Source organism: Pseudonaja textilis, chromosome 7, assembly GCF_049901715.1.
Source record: "Pseudonaja textilis isolate UNSWEBS1 chromosome 7, rPseTex1.2, whole genome shotgun sequence".
Classification (NCBI taxonomy): domain Eukaryota; kingdom Metazoa; phylum Chordata; class Lepidosauria; order Squamata; family Elapidae; genus Pseudonaja; species Pseudonaja textilis.
Window position 1 is genome coordinate 36999280 of NC_141996.1, and position 26244 is coordinate 37025523.

General features: G+C 36.4%; 1 protein-coding gene across 3 annotated transcripts in view; it reads left to right on the forward strand.

The window, feature by feature from the left end:
* Positions 1 to 60: 60 nt before the first annotated feature.
* Positions 61 to 26244, forward strand: part of CRYBG3 (crystallin beta-gamma domain containing 3) — a 74993-nt gene continuing 48809 nt past the window's right edge. For all 3 annotated transcript variants that reach the window (XR_015744328.1, XR_015744327.1, XM_026700732.2), the window contains exons 1-4: positions 61 to 437; positions 10882 to 10960; positions 15532 to 15965; positions 21371 to 25976. Coding sequence is in view for 1 of the 3 variants with exons in the window: in XM_026700732.2 (XP_026556517.1) it covers positions 304 to 437; positions 10882 to 10960; positions 15532 to 15965; positions 21371 to 25976 (5253 nt within the window). In the remaining 2 variants the exon portion in view is untranslated. The remainder of the gene's footprint in view (positions 438 to 10881; positions 10961 to 15531; positions 15966 to 21370; positions 25977 to 26244) is intronic.

Genomic DNA, 26244 nt, shown 5'->3' on the forward strand with positions numbered 1-26244 from the left:
TGGGGGAGAAAGGGCGGGACTTGGAGAGAGGGGGCGGTGCTGCTCAGGGCCGAGGCCCGCCTCCTGGGCCGGGCCGCGGAGGGAGCCGTGCAAATATTTCTGTCTCCACAGCACAGAGGGGAAGGTTTCGGAGGCAGGCTTCCCTGTACCCGGTCCCGTTGGGAGAATAATGGACTAGGAAGCTAGTCAGAACGAGGGCTTCCGTTCCCCAGGACAAGCGTCGGAGATTCGCCACCTGTTTGGGGGCTTTTTTTTCCCCTTTAGAAAAAAAAAGTAGCCTACTGGCTTCCCTGGTTGTTGAAGATGTCTGGAGGGAGTACTCGGAGGAGAACCGCTTCCCCCTGGCACAGCAATTTATCTCGCCTTTTTATGAGAAGTTCTTCCAAGGAACAGGAAGAAGAGAACAAAGTAGCCCCCGAGCAGCGCTGCGCACGAAGGTAGGGACGGGACAAAGTTTGAAGGCAGGAGCGGCGGTGACCCTTCCTTCCTTCCTGGCTGGAGTAGGTTGGCTTCGCGTCTTTTTTCTTTTCCCCCTTCACCTCCTCGCCATCCTTCTCCCCGCCCTGCGCTTCGATACTTCTTTGGCATCATCCCTTCCTTTTGGCTGAATTCGCCACAAACAAAACCCAGAGCCGTAAACTTGCCAAACGCCTGTTAGCCTGACGCGAACTCGGCCAGAGTCGTTCCGTGGAGGGGTTGAACGTGATGCAAATTTCTCGCAAAATGGGGGTTTGAGGAAACTTTTTCTTAACCCCGGATAAATGTATAAGGCGAACGCAGCCTTTGTGATGCAAAGTAGGCGGTGGTCTTCTGTTTAAATAAGTCTTTTAAGCCCCAGAAGCTGAGCGTCTTCAGTATAAGTACTGTAATTTCACGCGGGGCATAGCAGATATAGTCTAGGGATTACACTTTTAGGCTTTTTTCCTCCCGTTAGCCAGGAAAAAAAATATGGATCATTTAAATTCAAATACTAGTGTCAAGGTTTTTTTTCATTTTAGGGAATACAGCCTTTGCCCTTGGAGAGCCTTTTGGCAACACCTCTTCTGGGTTACAAAGGTATTGAAACTCCCAGGGATGCCTCTGATAATAAAAGCAACTAGTCTAGGGAGAGTGGCAGTGCATCTACTTCTCACATTTTATATTATATTCTACATTTTATGAGCACCTGTGTGTATATGCACATTTTACATGGATCTATGATGGTACTATATAAAATACAAGGTAAAAGTAACAGTTAATAAATACTGTGGTAATCTAAACTAATTCTTTGGTGATTTAATATATCCAGTTTCTGTAAGTTAGGTAAAGTGTTTTCTCCCACTCTGGATCAAAAGAGCATTAGAACAAATCCAGTGAGGTTGAATTGCTTTCATATATGAAAATTCAAGATCCATTTTGAATTGCTTTCATGTATGAAATATGTTACACACTTTTGGTTCAAATTATTTAATTGACAAAACTTAACAAACAAGATTCATAAGTAGCAATACTTATTAACATCATGCATTCTTGTCCATCCCCCCCTTCCTTTCCTTTCAGCACACCCTGAAATGGAAAGGGAAAAGAATGAGAGGAAATCCCATTGTAAGAGTGTTTTTTGGTGATACAATATATGGCAAAAACAAAAAGTTAAAAATATATAATATTTTATTATATGCCTTTATAATGTTTTATTTTCAAGATTATAATATTAATAAACTCTAGATTGTGAAAATAAACAGTCAAACAATTTTTGAAAGTAAGTTTTCATTTCAAATTTTAGTGCACCACAGTTTTGGTTAAAGCTTTTCCATGTTTTATAATTTTAAATAAGAAATAGTGTGTCTTAAAGTTGGTTAAGAAACTGATCAGTTTCTTAGAGAAACCATGATTGCAATCTAATTTTGTTTAAATTAATAATTACTTTGTACGGGTATGTTTTTATTTTCAATTTCAATATTACAGGGAATTATAAGTATTTTGGCATTTTGTTTTCATTTTTATTTAAGCAATAATAAGATATAACAGTATTATGGAATTTTTCTGATTATTCAATGAAGTAGACCAAAAATTATTTGTTTAGAAAGCATCATTAAAATGCCAAAATACTTATAATTCCCAGTAATAATGGTAAAACAAGGAGTAAGCTTGATAGAACTCAAACACATGTTCATGTCTGAACCCATCCTATAGTGATAAGAGTAGCAAAGCATCAACACTTCTTTGTCCTAGTTGTTTCAGCAGAATGTCAGTTAGTGCTGCTATTCATGGTTATCCCATTATGACTATTTTTTCCTTGACTTTTTGCTGATCAAATTGCTTCAATTCACTTTAGCATAGACTCAGATTGAACATATTTCATTAGGTGATTGAGATAATGTCTTGTGAAGATCTAGTTTGTGGATTCTAAGAAAGTGGTCAGATTCTTTCCAATCTGAATTCTACAAAATGCAGACTGAATCATCTGCTACTTGGTTTTTTTGAGTTGCCAAAAGGAATATCACCAGATACAAAAAGGTTTCTATACAAAAAATACTTTTTTGATTAATTTGTTTTTTGTATTAACTACCTCAAAGGAAATAATATTGAAGCCATGTCTGAAGAAGCCATCTCTTGATCCAACTGTATTGATCACTTCTACCTAGCGTCTTCTTTCCTTCAGGTCTGGATGTGGGACAGAAAGTTTGGGGGTGATGTTTGTTGAGATTTGAAGAAAGAGAATGAAGGCCTTTTAGTCCCATTATACCTCTCAGCATGGTATTCTCTTGTACTACCTATAAAGATTGGGTTGAGTGGCATGCCTTTTTTTCTGTTTTGAATAGATAATTCCATTCAGTAGCAATGGAGGATTTGCACTTGAGGTGTTCAGCCATATTTCCTGACCTATCAGATCAGTATTAAACTGCTGGAGGAGATAATTCATCAGTTTGGGGTAATGTATCAGCAATGAATGGCTATGTGGCTATAGATTTCTACCATGGCTAATTGGATTAGATGGAACAAAATAAGCTAAAACCAAATTCTAACAAGATGGAAGTACCGTTCATTCAAAAAACATCTTGGCTCCTCATTGGGTCCAGTGCCAAGTCTGGATCAGATTGCACTCTACCTGAAGTGACATTGGGGTCACTTCACCTATGTAAGGCTTCTGCTTGATTAGAAGAAGGAAGCTGCCACCAAGCCTTTATCCAATTTTATTGTATGTACTAGTTGTGGCAGGGGAAAACTTGGAATACGAGACATTGGCAAGAGTCACACATGCCCTCATTTGAGACTGGACTACTGCCACACTATCTAGAACTGCTTTTCAAGACTACTCAGAAACTAAATGGTATAGAATGCAGCAGATGAGAGTTGCTTCAACAATATTACACCTGGATTAGAAGCACTGCATGACTTACCAATATATTTCCAAGTGAGAGTCAATTTGCTGTGGTGGTAAATGCACTGGATTAGAAACTGGGAGCTTGTGAGTTCTAGTTCCACCTTAGACAAAAAGCCAACTTGGTGACTTTGGGCCACGTATATACTTTCAATCCTAGGAAAGAAGCAATGGCAAACCCCTTATAAAAATTTTTGCCAAGACAACTTAGACTTTTCCAGGCAGTCACCAGTAGTCAACAATAACTTGAAGACTTACATATATACATACATACATACATGACACCTGCCAATTTAAAGTGCTATTTTTGATCTATAAAACCATTCATGCTTTCGTTCTTCAATATCTTCTGAGTTATCTTTTCCAAGCAGAAACTGCCCAAGCAGTTGTGTGTGTGTGGATGACCTTGGAAGACAAAGGGAAGAGATGCTGGCTAAGAAATCAGACAAAAGAGGGAGGATCTTCCAGAGGCTTAAAGGTCAACTAAACCTAGGAAGAATCCACCCTAATTGATCAAGCAATTAAAGGCAACAGGAAGTTTGTACTTTGCAAGATTCTGTTAATGTAATTTTACAGTACAATAAAGTAGAATTAGCTTATATACTTGGGTTTCCTGTAATTTTCCTGGGAGGGCTGATCTGGGGGGGGACGGACTTGAGGTGCATCCTGTCAAGAGATACAGAGATAGGTGGCCTCCATACTGGTGGTATTTATTAAGACAGTGAAATGCCTTTAATTAGGTATTTGTTTTTGTTATTGTTTTATTAGAATACTAGCTCGATACCCGTGCTTCTCTACGAAACTATGTGGCTGGGGAGGAGAAAATAAGGGAGGTGGGAATTCTGCCTCTGCCTACTGGCATCCATCAATATTCATCTGTCTAGCATCCTGTCAGTGTGTCAGTGTGTGAGAGAGTTGAGGGCTGTTTGGAAACTGAAACAGTATTCGCTGTGTGAGCAAGAAGGAGACAGCAAGGAGCCTGGCCGTGGCTTAGCTCAGCTGTCCTGTACTAAAGCTGCTTGGTGCTGTGAAGCTGAAACAAACTCTTTTCCTCTGCTTGTGTTTTGCAGGTGGGGAGGGAGAGTAGAACTCCTTAGCATCAGAGCGTATTAATAATAATATGTGAAATAGTAATGCTCTGATGGTCATTTCAAAAAATCCTTTCTTCGTGAGTACCTAGAAACCAAGAGGAACATAGTTTCAAGTTTGTAGCCTTTCTGGTTCTGGAGATTTTGTGATGATGCGTGAGTGGTATTTTGCTTTGATATAACTTTACAATATAATAAGGTAGAAGTAGTTCATATACATATATATTTTAATGCTTATGAACCATCCAGAGACTTTTGAATAAATTTTAATTTACTCATTTTAAATAAAATGAGGTGTGATAGCAATAAATAAGTTGTCAAATTAGAAAGGCACCAATTAAATACCCATTTAAAGTAATAGCAGCGGAGCCACTTATAAAGCTAACAATTATGGGTCAACAAATATGAAACAAAACTGAAGCTGAAGGACCGGAAAGACTGGTATATATGCTACAACATATAATGGGAATTTAAAATAATACACAAATTACTGAACCCATTCACACAAGCAAAAGTTTTAGCAAAGACTTTACAAAAAAACCCCACCAATATTGCAAAAACATGAACTCAACGGGAGAAGGTTTCAGAAAAGGTAGTTTCCTGAATAATTAACCTGATAGATAATACAACCAGCTCTGGATATGAAAGATGAAGCACAACTCGGAGGATGAAATTAGCACTCATTAAAATAACTGTTGGGGTCCAATTTACAAAGAAAAATGGACAAAGAACAATAGAAATACAGTATTCTTTACATGATTTTGAATTGTTGGATGGGAAATTCTAGGCCCATTTTAGATTGTGTAAATTGTTAAGAAACCCCATGCTTTTTAGAGAGACTTTCTCCACTTTCATATGTAGACGCCTATACGGGGCTAAAGGCCTGAACTATAAGCCAAAACAAAAAGCAAGACATTCACAATAGTATGTAAGTAGCTGTTCTCTTGATTTGTCACATCACTGCCAGTCAATCCTAATTCTTCAAATGCTTTTGAATTTTGTATTTGATTTACAGGTTGTCTTCGCTTAGTGACTGCCTTGGATAGTGAATGTTCACTATTATGAAAGTAAGAAAAAAGTAATTTTGTGACTATGCCCGCATTTATAACCTTTGTAGCGTCTTTCTGTCTCTGTCACATGTTCACCATAACAGTCAGTCAGCATTGTCTGTGCCTGACAGGATTTTTTCTCCCTCCACCCCACAGAGTGGAGAGTTTGCCTGAGCTAACTATCTATTTCTGAACTTCTTTTTAGCATATCCCTAAAAAGTAGTAATTGCAAGTTGTTAAACTCAGCTCTGTGGCCTTAGAAACCCCTAACTAATTCAGTATTATACCTGACAGTTTCATGCTAAAGGCTTCCCTCCCTGTTGTTTCCCTCATAGGGAGTTCACTGGAGCCTGTGCTAGCATATTCCCTCTGGTGTGTATTCCTCTTTGTGTACCTGCTTATTCTCTTGTAATCCCTTCCTCTCCAATGAATGTAAATAAAAAGACTAATTCCCTTCTTACTAATTACCTCAGCACTGGACTTCTTTGATTAGAGAAAAAATATTATCTACATTTATTCCTGACTGGAAGCCTCTTATGGATTTTTTGCATAAAAATGAAAAAAAAATAGCTTGGGACTTATGTTTTTAATGATTAAACAGAATAGATTATACAAATAAAAGTAATATGATGCAACTGTAAAGCGAGTTCAAAATGTATTTGTAATGGCTGTGGAGAATTTTGGAAACCAATTCTTTATACTTTTTTCCTTTCGTTGTCTTGCACTTTTTGTTTTTATCTGGGTCTTTCTTTCTTTCTTTCTTTCTTTCTTTCTTTCTTTCTTTCTTTCTTTCTTTCTTTCTTGTAGTTTGTATTAGCTTTTACCTTCTTGTTTAAAAGTTTTATTACAAATTATATTCAGAATTACCTTATACTCTGAGCAATTTTTATTTAAGCTTAAATTAAAGCTGTATTGCTGTCCAATATCAGTCCTGAATGACGCTATCTTTATATAGCCTGCAATTGTTGGAACTTATTTTGAGAACCCTTATCTTCCTGTGTGACTCCAAACTCAGCCAATTTTTATTGCCAAAACTAATATATTTACTTTCTCCTGCCAGTACTGCTTCTCTTTGTTTTCCAAGTATTGGTGCCTAATGCTGCAAAATTTTGTATATATAACATGAGTGGGTAGCTTATTAAAGGAGGATAGATTTTGTTTTGTTTTTTCCCTTAACACTTATAGATGCTTTTTTATATAAAGAACAGAGATGGGAAAATATACGTGGTATGATGTTTAGATGAGCTTTGAAGAGTTAACAGTGTTAAAAAAGTGTTGCTGTCTAAGGTAATCTGTAATGATTTGGAGTGTTTTTTTTTTAATTTGAACAAGACTTATGAAATTTAGAATTTATATATAAGAATTTAAATTTTGATTTTGAATTATTTATATTTACATTTATTTAGATGTAGCCAGTATGATGTCTGTCCTTTATGAAAACTGTGTGAAAAGTATATTAATAAACACTATATTTTCTCTTTTTTTGCCAAAGCTGTTTGAATGGGACTCTTGTTATACATTTCCATAACAGGGATATGCATTTTTAAGTAAAGTATCAATGAAGATCAAGTGATTTGTAATCTTCTTTCCCAGCCCAGTTCTTGAGACTGAATTTATTTTACATTTTGGAGTTTATTAGGAAAAAATGTTTAGAGAAAGAATTAGCAAATGGCAGAAGATTAAATACTCTCCCTCATCTGTTGCTTTTTCTCTGCAGATATCAATCTTTCCCTTAGCAGTAGTATTATATTATGTAGATTTTCATCAAAAGCTTGTTTGAACACATCTTTTCTGTTTCAGTAGATGAACCCAAGTTCCAAACACTATCTTTAGACTTATTCTTCTGAATCTTTCTTCTTGCAAAGGTTACTAACTATAACAAGTGTTGCACATTTTTTCTGGTGCTTCAAACCTATATTCTTACCTTAAGGTTCAGCCTTTCAACCTTCTCTTTTTACTTCTATTTTTTTCCTAAAAATAAGTAGTCTTCTAAAGTACATTTGACAAAGAAGATTACACCTTACATTTTGATAAGAAGGAAAACTGTGCAATAATCACATCACCACCAAACAGATTTGTAACCGGCTGACCAATCTCACTCAGTGTTTTGGAATGGAATTTAATGGAACTACATTGACATGGAGGGAACCAGGGGCAGGATTCTCCCGGTTCGGAGTGGTTCGGGTGAAGCCCTAGCTCTGAAGATCAGCTGGCTACGAACCAGTTTGCTCCGATGATCATAGGGGCCCACCTGACTTCCTCTGTGCTGTATTCACCTATATCTGCCCAGCTGATTTGCATGGCAGAGCAGATTGCCACGTCTCAGCTGTGTTATTTCCCTGAAGTATCTTACATGGTAGTCTAAGGCAGCGGTTGCCAACCAGTGGGCCACGAGAAAATTTTGGTGGGCCGCAGAGAAATCTCACCCCCAGAGCACCCCCCCAAAGCAATTAATCCAGGCTGCGCGGAAACACAAGGCTGCGCCACCCATATGGCCTGTGGGAACCCTCCCTGCCCACTCACTCCTTACCTGGCAAATTTGCCTGCTAAATTGCTATTTTTCCTTTTTCTGACCATCAGCTGTTCTGCTATGCTGGGAGATTTAGATTAGCTAGGAAGCAGGAAATGGTTGGATTTCTTGCTTTCTAGTTAATCTTTAGATCTTCGGCTCTGCTTTTAAGCACACCCGAACCTCCCTTAGGACTGAAGGTTCTATTATTAAGTGTAGACTCACGGCAAACAAATTTGAGAGACTGAGCTAGCCGATGGCAGATAGATAGATCACTGAATGATTCTGTGAGCAACTCAATCTACCTGCCTGCTTTGCCTGATTTTGGGTAAAAGTTGCTCTTTTTTTAATAAAAAATTCAATATTTATATAATATTGAATTTCTAATATTTACATACAAGCCATGCCCAGCCAGCCACACGACCACCAAGCCACACTCACAAAATAGGATTTAAAATTATGAGTTTGGTGGTCCCTGAGGTCCAAAAGGTTGACGACCCCTGGTCTAAGGTAAGCAATTTAGATTTAGATGAAGGGATAGAAAGAGAACTTATCAAATTTACATTTGACACAAAGCCAACACTTTAGAAGATAGGCTCAAGATCCAGAAGAATCTTGACAGATTTGATTGACATACTTTATTGGCCCTATCCAATAAAATACAATTCAATTGTGAGAAAAGTAAGGCCTTACACTTAGACAAGAAAACTTAAGTCACAGATATAAAATAAGTGGTACCTAGGTTAACAGCAGTAATCAAGAGGGATCTAGGAGTCCTAGTGGACAATTACATAAGTATAAACCAGCAGTGTGCTGCAGCTGCCAAAAAAGGCCAATACAGTCCTAGACTGTATGAACAGAGGAACAGCGTTAAGACAACAAGAAGTGATAGTACCATTTTACGCTGCACTTTACAGTATACATAACTTTATATGTTTTTATTATCTCGCGCAAAAGAGTCAGTTGTGTACATGCATTCAAATGGGAAATCAATTTATTTTAGAAATGAAGGACCTTATTTTTACAATTAGTTATAATGCCATTCTTTAATAAAATAGCTATTATATAAAATAGTTTTCTGGCCAAATTTTGAACTCCAGCTTAAGTTTATGTTTGCTACTGTTTGTATTCAGTGTGGCATGTGTAGTATGAAATTTAGAGGTCTGTATGGAAAATATGTCTTCCTTCTTAAGCCATTCAACTATTGTTGTACACCACTACTACAGTGTGCTCTATGTGGAGCTGCCCTTAAAGATCACCCGGAAATTACAACTGGTCTAGAATGCAGTAGCTCTCTCAGTGTTTGACACCCCTAGGTTTGCCCATATTATGCTTTCATTGTATGAGAGGCCTTGAGCTTCTAGTTTTGTTCCATTGTTCCATATAATCTTAGCATGGGCCAGGTTATTTGTGGAATGATCTCTCCCTGACAGTATATTCCCATTCCATCAGATCAAATAAACACACTCCATATTCCTTCCCATAAATGCTGTGGGATCTAGCAACTTTTTTCCACAGTAATCCCTATCTTGTAGAACATCTTCCCCTTGAGATCTAATAGGTTCTCATCTTTTTGAGAAGGCTATAGAGAGCTAGCTTGTCATCCAAGTATTGGAATAGGGTGAGATTAAAGCCTGTGTCTGACTGCATCAGAGGAAAATGGCTAGGGCACCAGATTTTACGTAGCTTCTTGCTCTGTGTGTGTGTGGGGGGGGTGTTTGCTTTTGTACTGCTGTGTGGAACCTACAATTATGTTTTTAAAAATAGATAGCCATATAAGTATCAAATAAATAAAATAACTGGTATTTTTCTTTTAATATGGAAGATCTTGGTTTTAAAACATTTTGTTTTGGAGGAAATTTGAATGAAATACTCTGGAGCTTAACTGAAATCTAGCATAGAATTTGTTTTAGCATAATTTGTTATCTTATATTATATACAGTCTAGTTTCCGAAAACACTGTTTGGTCCAAACCTACTGAAATATAAATTGTGTATTGAGAAATAGAACACAGAGTCCCAGATAGACAAATTTGTATCGATTTCCTCTCAGGTTGATGCTGTTAATTCAGCATATTCAACCCTTAAGCATGTTTACACTTAAACGTTGTCTGAGTCTTCTACTATATTTAATTTTTTAATTCAACCAACTCTTTACTAATTATTCAAATTATAAATTGCTAACAATTTAAATTGGAAATTAGTTGAGCTAGTATTTCAACTGAGCAAAAACAAACTTTCCTCTCTACGACTATAAAATCAAGAGACTTTTAGAAATTACCTTTATTATACCAAATTTGTAAAAAATTTAATAAAATAAAGTGATATTTAAATTTTATATAATTTAAATATGTGATTTATGATATGCAAAGATTTTCAATTTCTTTCTTTCAATTTAGGATTAAATTATTGGGAAATTCATTTTTACTTATAATTTTATTCTATATCAGCCATCCAGTATCATTACATATTAGATAGCATACAAATCTAATCAATAAGCAAAAAAATTTGTAAGGCAGTTACAATTACAGCTACCATTATGTGAGGATAAAGGGAAAAATTCTCGATAAAACATATGGTAACCTTAAGCTAAAAATCAAATTAACTGACTAGTTTTGAAAATATACTACAGAAGAATTGTGTTAAAAATAGATAGGAAAAAATATTGGAGTTTAAAAAATGAACTTGGAAAGTTTATGACAATAAAGGAAATGCTTTGATCAGCTTTAGTAAAGCTGTCTAAACATAAGAAATGCCAAGATGATAGAAAGCAAACAGGCACAATAAATGCATTTGGTTTCTGCACTTTCTTTCAAAAATGCTTCAAATAAATTTGGGCTTTCAAATAGTTTACATTTCTTTCTCTCTTTTTCAGTTTTGAAATTAAGGAAGAAGAATCTACAGATGTGATTTGTCCAAGAAAAGAAAGCAGTCCTCTTCCAGAATTGTTAAAGGTCTTTCTATTTATTATTATATATACGAACCAGAATTATGTCTTATACTTCCTAAAAACTATCAATTTATATTTATTTAGGATTTCCTGTATTATTATCTGTTTCATTATATGCAGAAAATGTCCTGAAATACGTGTGTGTGTGTGTGTGTGTGTGTGTGTGATATGTGATTGTGAGAGTAAAAATTGTAAATAATGACATTAGAGTCGGTATCATTGCAATGATTATTTTATGACAAATTGAAGATCCCTGGCTTTGTTATCTTTTCGTCATGGATAGTTTTCAATTAAATAATTGTTTCAAAAGTTTAATAGCATGAAATGTAAACTTAAAAGCAAGAAAATAGATACAATTCAGCCATAAACATAATTAATATAAATTATGCCAGCAGTTCCAATTCTAGCTTTTCAAAACTAAATATTATAATGAGATAAGAAAAATATACACACGGCTATAAAATGTGCTTGTTTCAGTAGAGCATTGTGGCATCTATGAAACATAGGATTTTTCTGTAGTCTGTTTTGCCTATATCTTATATATAATGTAATGCTTGTAATGATAGTTACTTAGAAAGTGAAATGCCTTTTGAATTATTATTTATTTATTTGTAGAATTTAAATGTATCAGAATCACAATATGTTCATGGCGACTTCTAATATACAGCACAACAAAACCACTAGAACATCAACAGATTCATATAAAATAAAGCTAGTGCAAATAATACACAATACCAATAAGAATTCCTTAATTTTAAAAATCCAGGTTCAGATAATGCCCAGTGCTCTGTCTTTGTTGCTTTCTGCAAAGCTATCACCATAGGGCTACTCTGGATTTTGAATAATACAAGTGTCATGATGGACTTGTTTAATAATTAAATAATACAAATGTCTTGATGGAAAAACTGTGTTTTCTGGCTTCATCCCTCATCATCCCAAAATCTGGGATTTTGTGGACCACTGATATATGTCATTTTGAAAATATTTCTTAGTCATACATCATGTACCTGAGTATATACAAAAGTTTGGGTATTTTCAGCCAAACTATGTAGTGAATGGCATGTGGCACAACCTCTGTGTAAGTACCATGTTTCTCACAAAATAAGGCAGGGCCTTATTTTTTTTTTTGACCAATGAAAAAACAGCTAGTCCGTCTTTTCGGGGGTGACTTAATTTCCTCCCCCACCTAGAGCGGCCCATACGCACGTACCTTGCCACAAGGCCGCTTCTATTGGCTGATGAAAGCTCCCCGAAGGCAGAGTCCCCAGCTGCTTCAGGGCGTGGCGTGGCTGCCCATGTCCACTCGCCTTTAGGCAGTCTCTTTTGAGCGACGGAAGCTCCCCAAGTGCACTCATCAGTCACTTCGATTGACTGGTAGAAGCGGCCTCGGGGCGAGTACACACACACACACACTCCCCTCGCCGCAAGGCCGCATCTATCGGCAGATGAAAGCTCCCTTGAAGGCAGAGTCCCCAGCCGCTTCAAGGCGAGGCGTGGCTGCCCATGTCCCCTCGCCTTTAGGCAGTCTCTTTTGGGTGATGGAAGCTCCCCAAATGCAGTCACCAGCCACTTCAATCGGCTTCGCGGCGAGGGGAGTGTGTGTGTGCGCTCGCCCTTCTCCGCTTCTCCCGGCTGATCGAAGTGGCTGGTGACTGCACTTGGGGAGGTTCCATCGCCCAAAAGAGACTGCCTAAAGGTAAGGGGACATGGGCAGCTACGCCATGCCCTGAAGCGGCTGGGGACTCTGCCTTCAGGGAGCTTCTATCGGCTATTGGGGTATTCTATCCTAGGCTACCTGCAGGGCACTCCTAAAGGCAAGTTTTCTCCCCATCCCCCCTGCCCTTCCCCCCCATTTCTCTTCACCTCATGTAGTTCTAACGAACGATGTGAGAAATGGCAGGGAAATGCATGGTTTAAATAGGCATAAATTTGGGGGGCTTAATTTCACCTCATGCCTAGAAATCATGCTGGGCCTTCCTATTGGTGGAGGCCGTATTGTTGGAGAAACACGGTAGAAAGTTGAACATATGTGAATGCATATTTCTATGTGCAATTATTTATAGATTCAAATGAAGAAAACCATAAATATATACAATTCAGGATGCTCATCTGTTGATTTGGTGTCACTTTTGTTATTATAAAACTATTAATAAGGCTCAAAAAGTTGATTGACTATTTAAACATATAGTTAGCTAGATTAAAAACAATTCTATGGGTGAACAAATACTCCAGTCTTAATTTATCAGGTTGTGACTTTTCTGTCTATTTTCAGTGGCCATATCTTCTAAAGTTTGTCTGCACATCTGAAAATAAAGATAATTTGTTTTTTAAAACAAGAGGAGACTATTTTTAAAAAAATCGCTAAACACTTGCAACTAACATTTTTAATTGGGAGAATCATAAATTAAGAAATGAAACTATTTGATTCAAGGCAAGAACTGAACACCAAGAAATTAGGTTAGCACTTCCTGAAAGTTAGTTAGATCTGCAAATATAAGCCATAAGTTGATGAGAATAATCTTGGTTATTCTGACCTCATCACAGACGTTATAGCCTAAGGTACAGTTTTCAAATTGGGTTCCTTAAAACTCTAGGGTTTCATATGGGCCTGAATGGGGCTTCAAGATTACAGGAGGGAGGGGGGAATCCTTTCCTCAAGAGACGAAGGGGGAAAAAACATCTCTAAGTCCATGAGAAAAAGTATCCACAAGGCACTGGAGTCGGGGGGATTCTTTCTGTAAGGATTAGATACATTTTTCTTCCTAAGTACTTGTGTACAATTCTTCCCTTAGACCAGGGGTGTCAAACTTGATTTCATTGAGGGCCATATCAGGGCTGTGTTTGACCTTGGGAGGCCAGGGGGCATGGCCAGCTCTACATCACTCATCAAGGCTTCATTTTTGGCCGTGACGGCCTCCAGCCTTCTGCCAGCGAAAACAGAGTTCAGGGAGGCTGTGCACAGCCCTCCTGGGCTCTGTTTTCAGCTGTGATAGCCTCCTGCAGTCCCCTGCCAGTGAAAACCGAGCTCAGGGAGGCCGCATATGGCTCGCGCGGGCTCCGTTTTCAGCCAAAACAGCCTCCTGCAGCCCTTCACCAATGAAAACAGAGTCCAGTGGGCTCTGTTTTCACTGACAGAGGCACCACAGGCCGGTCCTTCGCTGTTTCCAGGGTGGGCTGGTGGGCCACATCTAAGCACCCTGTGGGTTGTATCTGGCCCTCGGGCCTTGAGTTTGACATCCCTGCCTTAGACTATAAGAATAAAAAACTCTCCACAGGGAACTAAGGCAAAATTTCCTCCAAGGAGTAATGGAAAAAGAAAGACACTAAATGAGAGATACTGAGGAAAAATTCTTCATAAAAGACCAATAGTCTGAGGAATTAGTGAAATAGACACATCTTATCTAAGCAATCTCTCTATATAAAAGCGAAATACTACTCGCGTATCATCACCAGAACCGTAAAGCCTACAAACTTGAAATTTGGCACGTATGTTCCTGTTGGCTTCTAGGTGCTCACAAATAATTTTTTGAAATGACCATCACAGTATTAGTATTTTGTATATTATTAACATACTCTGATGCTAAGGAGTTCTACTCCCCCCCCCTTGCAAAACACAAGCAGAGGAGAGGAGTTTGTTTCAGTTTTAGTTTCACAGCAGAAAGCAGAACAGTTGAGCTAAGCTATGCCTAGAACAGTTGAGCTAAGCCACGCCCAGGCTCCTTGCTGTCTCCTTGTTTACACAGCAAATACTCTTTCATTTCCAAACAGCCCTTAACTCTGTCACACATTGACAGGACACTAGACAGATGAATACCAATGGATGCTGGTAGGCAGAGGCAGAATTTTTTTCTCCTTATTTTCCTCCCCAAAAACTAAGCCCCATCACATAGTTTCGTAACAAAGCATGGGTATCCAGCTGGTAGTCAGATATACTGCCCATAGATAAGAAGAAAGACAAAGAGACACTGACTTTTTAAAAATAGGTTTTCTTGCGGAAGAAGCCTGGCAGACATTAATCATTCCTTGGGAAAAAGATTTACTAACTAAAAATAGCTGATAATTCTGCAACTGTTTATTTTTATCTAATGCTATTACATGCATTACATATGAAGAACATATATTTCAAAAAAATAAAAGACAGCTCTCATAGTGGAGATTCTTTTTCATGTGAACTTTTTGTAAAAGAGCTAGTTTTTTGCCTTTATAGAATCAGTGTTATGCATACTTAGCAATGTTCAGTGTATTTTAGATTTAGATAATATTATGTATGCTGGAAATAAAGCATTGGCATTAAAATTGTACATTAATGTATTCCAGTACACTTAATGAGAGCCAGTGTGCTTAAGCAGAAGGAGTTCTGGCCTTAAATTGGGAAGACTCTCATCTTCATCTCTTAAGAAATTTGATGGCTTTATTCTCTTATACGAACAATACAATGAAAAGAACTGAGTATGTGCTACCTTATGCTTTTCATAGGAAAGACAGGATACAATGCAATACAATTCCTCCTATAAAGACAGTAAAATATAGTTCCTCTTCAACAATTGATAAAATAATCTGTTTTTTTCCTTGTAGGTATCAGTATGTAAAAATAAGGATTTCTCTACAGAAGGCCTGAATAGATCTACCACTCAAGAGGAATTAAAGAAAGCACAAAGTCTTCCTAGTTTGATTCATGAAAGCAAAACAAACAATAACAATAAACGGTCTAAAGAAGGATTTTTGCAATATCTTGGGAGTTTATTTGGTATTTCTTCTAAATCATCATACAAGGAAAAAGAACCTTCTAATTTTGGAGATGGGCATTGCAAAATGAAACAAGGCTTTTCAGATCAAAGTAACCATCAAGACAAAAGACCCACTGAGCATCTCAAATCAAAAATATTTGCCATTTCGAATTTTGAAACTGAACAGAACATACCAAGCAAAGAAGAAGACAGTAATTTAAGAATTAAATCTAGTCCACAACATTTACAGAAACCTCAGGATCAATCTGCTGAAACAGCCAAGTGAGTTCAAATATAGTATCTAATTATATATTTTAATTTGAGCTCATAGGATCATAAAAAATTTCTTCAGTGTTCATACTGAATGATGCGTAATGTACATAAATTAGTTCTCATCCTGTATGATCTACTCTTTAAAGATTCATCAGTGGGAGAGTCATGCGAAAGACATAGTCTTATATGTAAGGAGTTTGAATTTACAAAATTAAAAACAAAGAATGAGGAGAGATTATAAACATTTTACATATTCCTTATCAGTTGAATCTAATGAATGAGGTATCAAAAGATGGAAAGGTGGCCAGTATGAAACCAATTTGTAAAAATTATACACCACTCATTTTAATGACATTTATCAGGCAAATTGTAGAAACAGTAATAAAAGAAAAAATGAAGTGAGCATATAGCAGAACTAGCCTTAGTGCAGGAAATCACATAAATACTGCAGAGGTAAATACTACTATCTGATTTAGTCACTGTGCAAAGCAAAATTGTTGTAATGACGATGCTCTCTAATCCTCCTTTATCCATAGATTAGTGACTTTGTTTGCCTGAGTTGTATTTGCTTGGAAACATTCTTTATCTGAGGTTTGCCATCCGAGATTGGAACATTCCTGCAATTACAACTCTACACAAAATGCTGGACTATGATGGTCCTATTATCCTGGAGCTGGAAATTAAACGTCATCACTTCCAATAGCTACACAAATGTTTGTTTGTTTATGCCTTTAGTGAGTCTTGACTCTCGCAGACTACATGAGAAAATTCATAACAGATTTTAGGGAACAATTTTAGAATAGAAGAGAAGAGAAGAGAATACTTTTATTGGCCAAGTGTGATTGGACACACAAGGAATTTGTCTTGGTGTAAATACTCTCAGTATACATAAAGAAAAGATACATTCGTTGAGAGTCAAGAATCATAAGGTACAACACTTAATGATAGTCATAGGGTACAATCAACAATCAAATCATACTAGGAAACAGTCAATATAAATCGTAAGGATACAGGCGACAAAGTTACAGTCCTACAATCACAAGTGGGAGGGGATGGGTGATAAGGAGTGATGAGAAGATTAACAGTAATAGTAGTGCACACTTTTTAATAGTTGAACAGTGTTGAGGGAATTATTTGTTTAGCAGAGTGATGGCTTTCAGGAAAAAAACTGTTCTTGTGTCCAGTTGTTGTGGTGTGCGGTGCTCTATAGTGTCACTTTGAGGGAAGGAGTTGAAACAGTTTATGTCCGGGATGTGGGGGGGGTCTGTAAATATTTTCACAGCCCTCTTTTTGACTTGTGCAGTATACAGGTCCTCGATTGAAGGCAGGTGGCTAGTAATTGTTTTTTCTGCATTTTGGAAGTGATTGGCCATTGCCTTCTTAGAGCTAAGAGAAAATATCTCAAATGTCCAAGTCCCCAGGCCTTGAAAATTTGGAAGTGAAAAACTCTGGAAACAATTGGTACTTTTAATTTAAACCTGAGGCATGGCACAAGTGAGTAACTGACATTTGAAAAGTCAGTACTGGGAGAAACCACCTCCCAACGCTCTATTTATAGGCAAGACCACGCCCTTCCCATCCCCTAGCACCAATGTCAGTATTCAGAGTTGTATCAGCAGTCTACCATCCAGTGCCTGCATTTCTGGCCTCTTGAGTTCCACATGCTGTCTCCTCCACCAGCAATCAGCTGGGCTTCGGAGAATTATCAGCTGTGCAGATGACTGGAGAATGCCGTCATTGGCCTTTTGCTCATGATCGCTGTAGTCCAGGCTGACACCACCCCAGCCAAATGCTCTGTCACTGGCAAGGTTGTTGCTGCGTCGTTGCTCCCTTCATCACAGCAATTTCCGTTCTTTCCCCTATCCCCCCCCTCCCCCCCGCCCTTTTGTCAAGCTTTCGGGGCTTGACAAAATAACTGGTCCAGGCAAGCTGCTAAAATTTAGGCAAGACTAAACTAAGGCAAGACAAACTCTGATCTTCTCAGTCTTAGTCCAGTATGTTAATCTTTAAAGCAAATTGTTTCTCATAGGTAGGCTTACACAAATGCAGCTACTTCTGCAATGTCACTCACTATTGCAAAACAGAATTTCCCATTTACAGGAAACAAATAAGCACCTTTGTTACAGCAGGAAGATGAAACTAATCAAAATTCAAAGTACATAAAAACAGTAATGGCTACTCAGTGGAAAGTAAGTCTATAGAGGTTAGAAGCTATATTTGATCATGTCCAGGGTCACCCTTTTTTGTTTGACATACATGAACTGAGCATAGGCTTTCCACATCCATTTCTTCATGTATGCATTTTGCACAATGAAAATGAAGAAATGTAGAAAGATGTGAGTGGCTTATTTTATGCAGATAGATTCATAGTTGCAAAAAGGCAACGCAGTGTTTTGAGTGACCAATTTTGAAAATCTTTCAGATTGTCTCTTTTATGCTTTCAAATAGTTCTCGCTTAATGACGATAATTGAGATTGGAAAGTCTTATCACTCAGCAATGTGATCATAAAGCATGACATCCCATGCCCACTTCATTTAGCAATGGCAAACTTAGCCATTGGTGTTTTTAAACAAGGATTACTGGTCTTTAAATGAAAACATCATCACAACTTCCTGCCAGATTCCAATAAGCAAACTCAGTGGGGAAGCCAGCAGGAAATTACTAGTCCAGGTAGTCTGTAAGCAAGTGAGTGGGTAAATGGTTTCTATGGCATGGGCGCAGCAAAGATGGGGGGTAATTCTAGGGGAGGAAAAAGCACAAAGGTCTCCTGTGGCACAGCATGAGCATGCTAGACTAGGGATGACTATTGCCAGGTGAGGGAGCATGTGCACAAGGGTGATTTGGCTATTTCCAAAAAAGAGCTGGGGATGGCCACTGCCAGAAGGGAGCTACACTGTGCCATTAGGATAGGCCTAAGTCAGCAGAGAAGATCACAAATGATGATCATGTGACTATGGGATAACCCAAACATCATAAGTGGGATCTGATTGCCAAGTACCAGAATCGTGACTGCAAGGATTCTCTGATGGCTGGAACTTTGAGGACCAGTTATAAGTACAAGTCATTCAGGCTCTTAACTTCAAACAGTTGCCGAGCAAATGGTCATTAACTGAGAATTACTGGTGTATATGAAAGACATTGTCAAGTGTTGAAATGAATTTTTGTCTTTGCAGTAATGGCACAAATTTTTCAACACTATTCAATAAAGTATATGACTTAGAAATATATTGTTGCATTTTTTTTATGGAAACTGTTCTTTATGCATTTTTGTAAGGTTAGTTGACAGGTAGATGTAGGTTGTCATAAAAATATTCTATAAGTTACAACAGAAATAAAGAGCTTGGTTTGAGCTAAATTTTCTCAGTTAACATTTCAGTTTTTAAAATATATCTTAAAGTGATTTATAGACTGTGAACTAAATTCTGTAAATATAAAAACAAACATGCCAATACTATATTATATAGCGTTACCTTCTCTTCTTTTCCTCAAATGTTAGATATTTTATTTCAGTGAAATCTGTTACAAGGATTAAAATGTTTGTCAAACATCTCGGGAGCTCTGAAATAACAGATGGAACTATTGGAATACATAAGCTGCTTTCCTTCCCTTCCCTCATCCCCAACAAAAAGAATAAGGATGGTATCAGAATAATCTCTCCTGGCAACATTATTATAGTTTCTATTAGCATTATGTGGGCTGTTAAGTGCAAGAGAATTTGTATTTATTTTAGATTCATTAAGTCTTTATTCACTTTTAGTTCTATAAAATACATTTAAGGCAGAGATTATACCATTTATATATAATCTATAACAGAATATCACTTTTTGTAGGTTTTTAATACCTGAGTCATACATCTTTCCTAATGAGACATAGTCAGCTTATTGTACACCCAACAGTATACATGACCTACATACCTGATTTTACAGTCAATAACATTTTTTAATTTTATTTATACAATGTGTATATTTCTCATTTATGCTTACTAATGTCTGTATTACAAATCAAATACTATATGCATATTGCTTTAACAATGCTTTTTAACGGTGGCAGAGTTATATTCAGTTTAAATCATAGAACATTGTGTAAGCATGCTAAGAGTTATCTGTGCATTGTACACCAAGCTTCATTGAATTGCAGATAACAGCTTATTGGCACATAGTCGATATAGCCTTCATATTTTTTTTAGAAAATCAGCCAATCAAAAATACATGAGCAGAAAGTAGGCTATCTTGTGTTTGTTAAAATCCTACTGTTCCAAAAGAAAGAAAATTTCAAACTGTTTTTAGTCTAATGATAAACTCTTTTTTTAAACCACTACATCAAGTAATTGATGATACTTAGCTTTGCATGTTCTGTTCCCATATTTTTAAAAATGGTACATGTGAGGATTTTGTACATTGTTTTGTAATGTAAAACAGCCTTTATCAATGTACAGGCAGTCCATTTGTCCAACTATTTCTTTAGTGATTGCTTATAGTTACTATGACAATGGAAAAGGTGACTTATGACGGTTTTTCACACTTAAAACTATTGCACCATCTTTGACACATGATGAAAATGTAGAAGCTTGGTAACTGCACTGTGTTTATGACATTTACACTGACCCAGGATCATGTAATCACCATTTGCAACCTTCCCAGTTGACTTCCAGCAAGCAAAGTTAATGGAAATAGCCAGATTTGCTTAACAACCGCATGATTCACTTCGCAGCAAGCAATGATTTGCTAACAACTGTGGCAAAAAGATTATTAAAAAAGAGCACAACTTATTTAACAACTGTCTTACTTAGCAGTGGAGATTTGGGGCTCAATTGTGGTTATAAGTTAAGCACTAACTGTAATACCTTCCAGATGTTTTGCTATAACTACCATTATTCCACTAATAGCATTGGCTATTGTGATTTATGTTAGTGTAATGATGTAGTTTCAGTGCTAATGTGTTAATTTCCATGAAGAGAAACTTCCAAAGATTCTTCCTTATCTGCATCTACCTTTTGCACAAGCGTGCCATATTTTTCAGCCATTTTCCCATGACATTGCCTTTGCCTCATACCTGGCATTCACACAAGACAACCAAAAATCATCCTTAGTTGTCCCAGTTTTTTAAAGTGGTATTTTGCCACTCCTTCTGTGAGGTGTAAGGCAAGGATTTCTCTAATATACAAAAAAAAAATATTGCAAGAGGAATCTTCCTTAGACCAGGGATTTGGCCTTAATAGTCCAAAAATTGTTCTGTTTCAGTAATTCTACAATTATTATGTAGATAACTATTAAATGTATTACATAACTTACACTTTTAATACCATTCCCTCTCTATTATAATATAGGTTAACTATTTGAGTAGTAAGTATATTTATAATTGCATGTGGCTAGAAACATTTGCTAATATGCCATTAATGATGTTTCTATTCCAGAAAAACAGAAAGTGAACCCCCAGCATATGCAATTACTTATGCAACCTACCGAGGTTCTGCAAGAATTAAGCAGTTGCTTAAGAAACAAGCAGACTTGGAACAAGAAACAGTAACCAGAACCAGTATTAGCAATTCTACTGTAGAAAGCAAAAAAGAGGAAATCACAAATACTTTAAGCTCAGAAAGTACAAAAGAACCAGAATCGTTAGTGCAGAATGGAAAATCTAAAACTAAAGATGACAAACAAAATTTACAAGAAAACATGCTTTGGTCTGAAATGAATCAGAAGGAAGATATTCAGAGTGATTGTGAGCACAATGAACTAAAGAACAAAATTACCTTTTTGACAGAAATTGAAACCATTGAAAACTGCGTTGAAGAACTTGAGTCTGTAAAATGTGTATCAGTTTCAGACAAATCAGAAATTAATAGGAAGCTTTTATTAGAGCCACCAGCATTTCTGCCAAATCAAGTCAGTTCTAGCTACCAAAATATAAATTCTGCAAGTATCAGTTCAGAAAACAGTAGATTAGATGAAAAGAGAAAAGCATTAGAAGAAATACATATGCAGCTACAGTCAAACAATGTTAGCACTGTTTGTTTTAAAAAAGAAGCACATTTCTGTGTTTCTTCCAACACAGAAACAAAAGAGACAATACAAAATGAGTTTTCATCTTATCCCGAAAAAGAGTCAACTAATAATGACCATCAATTGTTAGAAGATAAATATTCTTGGACTGACGATCGGTTTAAATTAGAATCCGTTAATCCATCATACATGAATAGCCATAACTGTAGTGATCAAATAAATAATAATGAACAATTAAATACAGATATGATGACTGAAAATCATTCTCAATTGTTTTTCCATAAACCAGCAGGTACAGAAGAATTGCCATTAGTTTTCAAATCAAGAATGTCAGCCCTTTCCACAGAAAATGGGTCTGAGTTGCTCTTATGCAGCAAGCGTGGCCTAGAGAGTAAAGAAACCACTGAGCCATTATTACTTAGAGATCTACAAAATAATTCCAGGATCTCCATAATGGCTAATATTAGAACTAGTAAAGTGAGTGAGGAGAATGTTGGAATACCTGTTGTGGAACTTGATGCAGTTTTGTCTAATGATACAGAGGAAAATAAAGCCAACATTTCTTTATTAGATACTGAATATACTCATGTTGACTCCTTCAAAACAGATGCAAGTAATGTCCCTCAAAGTCTTGAAGCTAAGAATGACTGTTATCCTGTCAAGAGAAATGAGAATAAAACTCTGATCCAACCATTAAACAGCTTAAATATTTGTTCATCTCTTGAGAAACAAAATAAACTCTTTGAACTGGAAAACATGAGACATGTAAAGAACACAGATATGTCATCTCTTAAAACTACAAAAAATGATGCAATTAAAACTCCAATTATTTCTGGGAAAACAAGCAATTCAGTGCTCAATAGCATAAGAAATAATGTCAAGCCACCTGAAAATAAAGAATTCTCTTGTCTGTCTGTTATTTCTTCCGAAAATGAGTGTTTGACCCACAGTTCTCTACCTGGGAAACCTGATAAAACTAACTTGCCACCAGATAATTCTTCCTCTCTCTTACCTGTATTGATCAGTAATGCTAACATCTTTGAAGATAACATTCATTTGGATACTTTGGCTAAATCTGCATCTAATTCCAAAGATCAGAATTTTTTGAAGAGTTCATATTTTTTGCCTGATGAACAGGAATATATGTTGCAGTCTGCAAGAGTCACCACTGCAGCAAATTCTGCAGAGACAGACTTTAGTGAAATATGCTACTCTGACTCTGTATCTGAAAACTCAAAAGCTGTCTTAAAGTCTCATTTTTTCTTGGAATCTGGAAATAACTTTAAATCCCATGTTATGCATGATACTATTGACAGAGATAGCTCTGGAAAAAAGAGTTTGCCACGTTCAAATGAAACAAAATATTTGACTAGTTCTTATTCAATGGATTCTGAATCCATTCTCATAAAAGAGTCCTTTCCTGAGTTAACATCTGACAATATACATGTACCCAAGTCTGCTATTCCTACAACTTCTTCTAAGGATTCTTCAGACCTTCATTCTCCTGCCTGTGAAGCAGTAGAGGCTGTTTTTGACAATATCAATTCTCTTCATATAAATTCTGAAGACACTGTAAAATTGTCATCAAAAGATGAATTAAGTAGTCTATCTTCTGAATCAATATCAGATGTTACTTATTCACCTCCATTAATAGCCTCAGTTACCTATTACATGGATATTATAGATTCTTCAGAGTCAGAGATACCTCTTACTAACCAGCAGTGCAAAGAAATTCATACAACTCCCTCAGGACAGAATTCTAATTGCCTCATGGCTTCGCCTTCAAAAATTGCTACTCGTATGGAAAAACAAGCAATTGCTGCTTTATTTTCTAAATCAAACAACCAGTTTTTTAAGGAACCGTTAAAAAATGTTGAAACAGGAAAGCAACTGCAAATTAAATCTCAAAACTTAACACTCTTGTTTAAAAAGGCTGATGAAATAGTAGATGAAGTTCTCCATTTAGCAATAGAAGAAATTAGATCAAAACAAACAGCTTACATCTGTCAAAATAATGACACTAAGTATAATGAAAGTCCCAGCTCTCAAAAAGATCATACAAATACCAAAATGATGTCAGAGTCAAAAAAAATGCAGTCAGGGAATTCTTCATTAAAGCCCTTTAATGTGAATGATATCACAAACTTCACTGGACTTAAATTTGACAGTGAGACTCAGAATGAAAAGGAACCATTGAATATCACTGATAAAACTGATTTACACAATTCAGTAACAGTAAAACCAAAAGAAATAACTGACAATGTTATTAAAACAGCCAAACAAAATCCAGCAGTTGTGCCATATGAGAAACATTTAAGTCAGGACTTTTCTCAAAATACAAATATGTGTTACACTGAAGCATCAGAGATACTTATAACTGATGCAGAATTATCAACTAAGCTTTCTGAAAGAATTGGAATACCGTTAAATCTAAGTCCAGTATTCCCAAATGAAGAGCAGAAGATAACTGTTGAGGGTGTAGCAAATGTCTCAGTTCCTTTTAACTTCACAGAAGAGAGTAAAGAGGTTTCTGGAGAAATTATACCAAAGAATGTGTGTTCAGGCCAAACAATTTGTGAAGAATGGTATGATGACATAACTGAAGTAAATTCCAGTCGTGACAAAATACATAATGCCAAATACAATAAAGATGATGATTGTACAACAAATAGGGCAATTGTTGGTGATATCACTAGTAGCTGGATATGTGAGAATCAATGTAATTTAGTAAAAGGAGAGGCTGTTAAGACTTGTAAGCAATTGTCAGCATGCTCAGTTTTAACAAGGAATGTACTACCCTTTAACTCAAACATTAACACATATGGTAGCTCTTCTGATAAATATGAATATGAACAAACATTCGGTTCACCTGAACATAATATAGAGAATGATTTCCCCAAAAATGAGATAAAAAGTGAAGCTATTACTGCTGAAAGAAAGGAACCACATCAAAAATATTATGAAATAAATAGTGAATGGGGCAGTAGCAAAATAGGAAAGGAAGATATAATACAACAAGATACTAAGTTCAATGTCCTTTTTAATATATCTGAATCATCTCTGTTGAACAACTCATCAAACATTGGTTTTGTCCATGGAGAAGTAGTAAATGAGGACCCTTGTTTAATAGCAGATAATGTACCTATGGAGTATTCTCTGGATGTTGACAGTGCAAATGAAAATAAATCCCCAAATTGTTTTGCCTTTCCTACACCAGAACATTGGGAACACAATTCTTCCTTTAATATTTTGTATAAAGACAGTCTTCAAGATGAAAGCTATTCTTTTTCAGGAGAAGAAATAATGAGTACCTTATCCCATCCTGATTTATCCTTGGATAACAAGCATAAAATGTATGAAACATCCAGATTGAAAGACAACCTGTTTGCTTCGTATGATGAAAGCAAGCAGTTGACTGAGATGCTGGGTGATACTTGTTCAGAATCTTTCATGACTGTGGAAGCAAAGCGATACAGGATTTACCCCTTTTCTTTGTCTCCTATATATGAAGATGATGGTTCCCAAGAGGACTTGTCTTCCACTGATATCTCACCAAGAAATCATTATAGTGGATCACCAAGAGAAAACCAATCTTTATCTGTCTTATCACTTTTGCAATCAGTATCTGAAAAGTTGAAATCTAGTAATCAGTATAATGAAAATGAACAAGACAAACTTTATGAAGAAAAAAATCAAGAGGAAGAAAAAGAAATATCTATTTCCAGTATTTGGCAAGGCAATAAAAATACTGAATTCCCAAAAGACTTTTCTAGACAATTTATTTCTAAGGAAGTATTTCATTCAGAAGAAACCTCATCTTTGAGTTCAACATTTGCAGTTCATTTTATTCAAAAATCTGACTCTGGCATGAAGCCTTTTTTAAAGGATACATATTCTGAAAATCTGCCTGGTTTAGGTTATTTAGCTGAAAAAGGAAATACACTTGGAAGCAGGATATTGCCAGCTGATCCTCCATCTAAATCTACAAAGCTGCTGAAATTGGTAACTTGTCAAAAGGTAATTCTTTTCACTAAATTTATACACAGTAGGAACTTAATCTATACATTTCATTTCTTCTGTACACACATTTTAGGCTAAATGTATCATGGAAACGCATTTCCCATATAAACAAAATTCTATTGATTCTGCTTAATTTACTGTGAGAATTTGATACGTAATATGTTACTCTTTCAATGTACTGTATCCAATATACACTCTATATATTGTACAGTCTAAAATATACTAGGCAGGTGAAATGAAAGAAAGCACGCTTTTTTAGCAGAAT